The sequence below is a fragment of the Enhydra lutris genome, unplaced genomic scaffold (assembly GCF_002288905.1).
Source record: "Enhydra lutris kenyoni isolate GAN:26980312 unplaced genomic scaffold, ASM228890v2 scaffoldscaffold15, whole genome shotgun sequence".
NCBI classification, from domain to species: Eukaryota; Metazoa; Chordata; class Mammalia; order Carnivora; family Mustelidae; genus Enhydra; species Enhydra lutris.
The window spans coordinates 52894179-52901492 of NW_019154099.1; the positions used below are offsets into that span (position 1 = coordinate 52894179).

A 7314-nucleotide genomic window follows, 5' to 3' on the forward strand; every position below is an offset into this window, starting at 1 on the left:
CATGACTTGATGGATTTTTTAAAAAAAATCTTTACTTATTTGACAGAGAAACACAGCTGAGAGACGAACACAAGTAGGGGGAGCGGGAGAGGAGCAGCAGGCAGAGCAGGCAGAGGGAGAAGCAGGCTCCCCGCTGAACAAGGAGCCCAGTGCGGGACTCTATCCCAGGAGGCTGGGATCATGACCTGAGCCAGAAGCAGCCGCCTAACTGACTGGGCCTCCCAGGCATCCCTGGATTCTTTTTTAAAAGCATTTTTAAGAGCAATTTTAAGAGCATTCAACCACAGTGTTGTGAAGAGTTGGGACAGTTGCATCTACCTGAGAGAAAGAGATCAGTATATCCCCCCAGGTTCTCTTCCCTGCTTAAAGCACACACATAAAGCATCTGTTGAGTGACTGCGTTGTCAGAGAGACTCTAATCAGTGCCATGTCCACATTTTTTCTCCTCTGGGCTCTCCCTACATCCAAGTTTCTCAGTCTGATTTTCTTTGAGTTCCCTTGAATCTCTTTCTTCTTTTCCCCCCAACCTACTTCATCTTCCCTATCTCTAGCTAGTGAAAGACCAGATCATTTTTCCTGCACTGATACAGCACCCACTGGTGAGCAAAACTAGCTGGGATTTTGCAAACTCAGCAAATCTGAGTCTCCCAATGAGAAATGAGCAGGAACCGCAGCTTCCGCGGACAGCACACTCATCCTCCAGCGGCTGCCTGCGAAGGACAAAGGCGCAAACTCGCGGCCTGCTGCTAAGGACACGCCTCTTTGCAGGTGAGATCACAGCAGCCAATGCATATTGGGGCTGGGGGCGGGCGGGGAGAACAGCTGTGGCCTAGTATTCTGCAAATCTGTCATAAAACCTGAAATACTTAGTCTGCAATGCCTTGCAACACCCTTCCTTGCTTTGCAATCTGAGAGAAATGGTCTCTCTGATACATGTGTAGACCGGGGCCCTGGACAGGGCACATGGGGAGGGTACAGCTTGAGGTCAGACGGAGGTTGGAGACCCTGCTTCCAACTATAAAAGAGACCCTAAATTGGGGAGATGCGACCAGACAGGTGAGAAATCTAGAACTCTACTGGGGCCCAGGCAAACGCGGAAGTAAAGTTTAACACAGAATTATTCAACGCAAACTTTGATATTAATGAGAAACAGGCAAATGGTTACTTAACATAAGTTTCCCAAAAAGGAGTTATGATACAAACCTTATTGTTAACAATAGCTTCTGAGTCATCAAAGACAAAATCTCCATCGTAGCTACGTGCGAAACACACGAGGGAAACAAATCCCACCACTAACTTAGCCCAGAAAGGCGGAAGAACCGAAGATGGAAGGATGTGGTCCAAATCCGCGTCCAGCTCGGCCATTTTGCAAACTGCCGGCTGCCAGCCTCTCGCTCCAGCATTATGCTGGTTAGAAAACTGCAAGAAAAATGACAAGACACAAATATTCATAAACACGCTGTTAGGAATGTTTGCACAGCGGACACATGCACCTTAAGTGAGTAAGAACTACACGGCCATCTATGCTGCGAGTTTATAGGATGCAATCATTGCAAACTTCAAGTTGTGGTTTTCTATGGGCAGTAGAGTCACCTGGGACACATGTAAACTCTCCTGGGCCCATCTGCAACTTACGAGACCAGAAGCCCTTGGGTTTCTGATATTGGATTATCTTGAGAAAAAACACTGATTTGGGGGAATCCTGTATATATCAACCACATAAGGCAAATTGTTTTTATAGTCCTTGAACCAGTTTATACCAGTTAAAAAAAAAAAAAAAGTTGCCATGTTGCTTCTTTCAATCAAGAGAAATCAATAAATACTCCTTGTGGGGTCTTAGCACATTGTGTGTTTTTGTGTGTATGTGTGTGTGTGTGTGTGTGTGTGCGTGCATGCGTTAGGGTATAAACATGCTCCTATTCTTTTTTTTTTTTTTTTAAGATTTTTATTTATTTATTTGACACACAGAGAGAGAGAAATCACAAGTAGGCAGAGAGACAGGCAGAGAGAGAGGAGGAAGCAGGCTCCCCACTAAGCAGAGAGCCCAATGTGGGACTCGATCCCAGGACCTTGAAATCATGACGTGAGCCAAAGGCAGAGGCTTAACCCACTGAGCCACCCAGGAGTCCCAAACATGGTCCTATTCTGAAAGAGCTTACAGTCTCTCAAGCTACAGACACTCATGTCAGGTGAAAATTCAGAGAGATGAGTTTTAATACAGATGACGAGGCGGGGCCCAGGATCGAAGGCCAGATGAGAGGTTCACATACAAACAGGAAGGAGAGAACACTTAAGGACAATACCTTAGTCCAGAAAGCGCTGAACTGAGTCTTAAAGGAGAAGGGGGGAAGCTAGTCCAGGTAAGGCTATGACCTTCAATGTTGATGAAAGAGTCAAGTTAAAAACACACTCTTAGGTTTTAACTTTTTTCCCCAAACAGACAAAATGTTTAAGTCAGAAAGGGCTATCTCTCCATCTTGCCAATTATTACTTCTATGGTCTTGTGCTTGTCACCTGTCCTTTAGGAGTCCACTTCCTGTGCCACTCAGCAAAGCATAAGAACTTCCCAGTGGTGAGAGCTGCCTGAGAGCTTCCTGCCTTGGAACTTGCCTGAATTTCAAACTACCCTGTAAATCACATTTGATCTGTCCCTATCCCCACTACACCCTCAGCAGGTGCTTTGTTTGTATTTACCAGTATTCTGTTTGGCTCAGACTGCTCAGGTTCCAATCCTGTGTTACTTTGGAAAAATTACTTAACCTCTCTGGCCTCAGTTTCCTAACCTCTACAATGGGGAAAACTGTTCTTCCTTACGTGGTTGCCATTAAACAAAATACCCATCTAAAGTGCTTAGAACTGCTGCCTGGCTTTAATGAATGCTCAGGGGAGGTAACTATGATTATAAGCACTTTCTTTAAAAAGGGAAAAAGCACAGTCACAGAACCATTTCTTAAAATCCCCTTTAGTATTTTGGCTTATTGTCTGCACTAGGAAGGGACCTGGCCCCCCAGTCCTTTCATGCTAAGATGGCAGAGAATCCCAGCGCCCTTGGCTGGGAAGGCAGATTAGATGTATTTGTTTCCAGGCCTCCAAGGGAATACCCAGACGATGGAATCAATAAGAAGTCAGCCAAACAGGGCACCCGAGGTCACAGGCATCTTTTTTATAGACTTTCGTCTGAGCGAATGTGGAGATAGATCTAACAGTCGATGGGACACATCATCCTCTGACAACATTGCCCTTTCCCGGTGCCAGAAAGAGGTCCAGGTTACAACCCAGAAAGGCTCTGCATCTCTCTCACTGCAGGTCTCTCAAGCGTCTCCCACCTAATGTAACTCACACTCTCAGCAAATGCTGGGGGGAAACAGTCCAGCAACTATCTGCTGCCTTTTTCTCTTCCACTGGAAGGACAGACCACTGGTGATACCCAAGTGACTGGCAAATTCAACACAGGTCACCATGCAGGCCCCTACCACGGTGTCTACATTTCAGCTAAAGGAACTGCTATTTAAAAAGCAAAGCAAAACAAACAAAAATGTGAAAAAAGAAAAATCACAAAGACCATGCTATTAGAAAGATACCACGACTTAACACAGAGGGAATAAAAGTATGCTTAGATTTGGAAAATTAATGTAGAGGAAAATACATCAGTTCTCGTTGTTGTTTTAAGTAAGGGTCTATCGAGCTCCTATAGCAGGGCTTGAACTCATGACCCTGAGATCAGGACCTAGAGCTGAGCTCATGAGTTGGACGCTTAACTGCCTGAGCCACCCAGGTGCCCTAAAACACATCAGTTTTAAATGCACAAGAGCTGTGAGCCGATGAAAGGTCACAGAGCTGGTCTTGATGTTACCTGTCTTAGGCCCACATAGTTGAATATTATTCACAAAAGAATACCGAAACAAGAGATAACCTGTGCTCTTAAATGCACTGTCCTGGCCCACTTTTCATTTCGGAGTATTTGTAATACAGGTGAATCATTTTGGTACTCAGGTGACAGCCAAGATGTACGGAAAGCAGACTGTGGACCCGAACATCGGCAGTGCCCTGGTGCGCCGGGCCCGGACTCCTGGAGCATCACCAGGATGGTTGAGTCAATCGCAGAATGATCTCCCCTTTTATTGCAGGGACATCAGGGAACCTTGAGTCTGCCCCATTCCTCACCCTCTACCTTAATCTTTTCTCCTGGCCTCCTGTCTCCTCATTGTAGCTTCTCTCCCAAGTCACCAAGGTTCTCCCGACTTTGCTGTACCGTAAAATACTCAAAAATGCCCTTTTCATTGAAGCCATGATGACTAATGTATACACTGGGATAGTTCAGAAAATACTGTGGATTAGCAAATGCAGTAAAAGCTCCAAAGTGCTAGGAACCTATGCAAAGCTCTCAGGGGTTAAGAGCATGGGCTCTGAAGGCAGGCAGACTTGGACTTGCTACCTTTGAGAACTCGAAGATCAGTTCCTCATCGGCACAACAGGGTACCACTGCATACTTCAGGAGGTTGTCATAAGGATTAGAGGAGAGAATGTATGGAAACATTTAGTTCCCATTATTGTTACTATTTTGGAGAAACTGGTTCTCAGTGCCTGGTCCTGATCTCTCGTCTAGGGAACTCTTGTCTAGGGAACGTCTAGGGGCCATAAATTCTTTATTCCTGCGGATTGGGTTCCCAACCCTGGCCAGCAGTAGCCCATCCGGTGTCCTGGTGTCACTGAGAAAAGGGTGCCCTTCTTTGGTTGGGCCCAGGGCACTGTGTACTTGGCTGGTGTATATCCAGTGTAAAACAGGGACCATGCTCCCAACCTCACTTCCTCCAACGTGAACTGGCCTCGTTCTGGGATGCTCCCAGCCGGGCTTGGTGCTCAAGAGTTCTGCTAAAATGAGGTAGTGGAGACAGGTGGACCACCCCTCCACCTCTTCTGGTGCGCAGGCCATGAAAGAGGAAGGCGCACATTCTCTTTTTCTCGTGACAGGTCCTGGACTGCACTGTCCCTTTCCTGTCCTCCAGGTGTCCTGCCAGGGAGCCCTGGCTCTGGGGCGTGGCTTGATTGTAAATTCACCATAGGAAATGAAAAGAAGGGAGCTTCATTTAGACCTCAGGCTCCGTCCACAGTGGATCTGACCAGGCATAGAGACATTGCTCTGACCCCTGACTCCTGTGCTCATTTTGGACCGTTCAGTAATCGAATTTGGAACAAAGCAAAAGGCTCTTTATTCCCAGTTTCGCAAAACTTCTAATATGAAGCTTCTACTGTCAGGGTTAAAACACATCAAACCATCATCAATGGTTAAAAAGACCTCAAACAAGGACCCTACTCCCAAAACAAAAGTCACAGAGCTATGAACCCTGGGGACCCAGTGACAGGTGACACAGCTGCCTTGGATTGCAGGCAAGAAGAATGGTATGACTAAAGCTAAAAGGTTCACCCAGAAACATGAGCACCAGCGACCTCCTACAGAATATTCCTCCACACGTGTGGAAGTGCCTGCTGGCCTCTGGCCCACCTTTCTACCTCATCAGTAACACTCCCTCCAAATGCAAGCTGCCCTGTGCCAGGCTGAGATGAGACAGTGCTTCTGGAAATCTGAGCAAAGTACACCCATCATTTCTGACCCAGCATCTTGGGTGCTTGAACTGGCCCCTACTCTCTTGGGCCCTCAAGGTATGGGAGCCTGTCATCTCCACCTCCCTCCTCTGCCAGGCAGAGCTGGGGAAAAAAATGCTACTCAAAGTATCTTCCTGTTGCCATAGCCTCTCCTCTTTTTAATTCACTACCAGGAGAGAGCCATGCCGGTTTACAGCAAGAATGACTGCCTGTGGTTCGACATTCACAGTTACACTGTCCCAGAAAGTTTCCAGCTTGCTAGCATGTAGCCATTTCCCATCGAAGTCAGCCAGCATCGCTTCACCCCACGTCCCTCTGGGGGTGTGCCAGGCATGGTCAGGACTGCCGGGAGAGGGGACAGGGAGGGGATCCAGTCAGTCGTTACTGTAATCGTTCCTCAAGTAATTCTCCCCATCCATTCCCTTCCAGAGATAACAGTGTGGGATGATTCACAGCGCGCTGGCTTGATTTTTTTTTTCTTCCCTAACTCCTCCCTTCTTTTGTGTGTGGTTAAAAAAAGGAAGGAAAGAAAAAGAAACACACACACACACACACACACAGCCCACAGTCAAAACGTCAACCAGACCAGAAGCCCCGCGGAGTTCGCAGGAGGTGAGGCGGCGGCTGCGCCACCTGCTCGGCTTCCCTAAACTCCAAACCCGCGCGGGGAAGTGACAGCTCGGTGGCCCCGGGCACCCCGGCCGGTGGCACGCAGCTCTCCCGCCGCCGCGCTCGGCAGGCAGCACGGAGGAGCTGGCGCTGGCGGCGCTGCAGGGGACCCGCCTTTAACCCAGGGCAGGCGGCCAAGAGGCCCGGCTGTGCCCAGCCATCGCCAGCGCCGCGGCCAGCTGGCGGCCAGGCGCGGGGCCCCGTGGCCAGGTGGCCGCTCTGGGGACGCGCTGCAGGCGCCTGGTGCGCCCCGGGGCGACGGAGCGCCCGCGCAGTGGGGGCAGACAGGGGTGGCGGCGGTGACCACCGCCCGGGGCGGAAGGGGCGCAGGGGTCCGGGGTACGGGCGGGCGGAGCGCGCACCCTCCACGCCGCGCCCATTGTCCCGCATGCAGCTTACACCGGGGCGCACGGCGCTCGAGGCTCGTGTCCCCCGTGACCCCGGCCCCGGCCCCGGCCGCAGCCCAGGTCCTGGAGCCAACTCCCGGCAGCACTGCCGCCGGGCCCGAGCCGGCCCGCGGGGCTCGGGGCGCGGCAAGAGCGGGGATCCCGCGACCGCTCCGCGCTCAACTCCGGTCGCCTCGCCGCACGCTCCGCCGCTCGGCCCTGCAGGGGCCGCCCCGCGCGTTACCTGCAAGGAGCCCGAGCGGCGGCCGCATCTCCCTCCCGGGCGCGGAAACTCCGGCCGCTCTCGGCGCCAGCCCCGAGCTGGGCAGGGGGAGGGGCCGCCCGCGCCGCGCCCCCGCTCCCCCGCCGCGCCCCCTCCCTCCTGCGCCGCGCGCCGCCCGCACCGCCCGCAGCTCCCCACGCGCGCGGGCGCCCCCTCTCGCTCTCCCGCCTCCGCCCGCCCTCTCCTCGCGGCCATTGGCTGCTCCTGCGGTCACTTTCGCGCCGCAGCCCGTTCCTCTTCAGCTCATTGGCGGACGCGCCGGTGACGTCGGGCCAGAGGGCGCTTGTCGGCGGCGAGAGAGGCGCAGGGACAGACGGCGTCGGCGGGAGTGCAGGAAGCGACTTCTGGGCGCGGAGGCCGGGCGAGGCCCGG

General features: G+C 51.8%; 1 protein-coding gene across 6 annotated transcripts in view; it reads right to left on the minus strand.

Moving 5' to 3' along the window:
• The window catches only part of LOC111147003 (transmembrane and tetratricopeptide repeat containing 4), a 62480-nt gene extending 55542 nt beyond the window's left edge, over positions 1–6938 (minus strand). For 5 of the 6 annotated variants that reach the window (XM_022502842.1, XM_022502839.1, XM_022502837.1 and 2 more), the window contains exon 1: positions 1204–1621. In XM_022502842.1, the coding sequence (XP_022358550.1) occupies positions 1204–1452 (249 nt within the window). In that variant the 5' untranslated portion in view covers positions 1453–1621. Of the gene's footprint in view, positions 1–1203; positions 1622–6903 lie in introns of those variants that run through there. The other variant, XM_022502840.1, reaches the window with a different exon arrangement.
• Between the last annotated feature and the right edge of the window lie 376 nt (positions 6939–7314).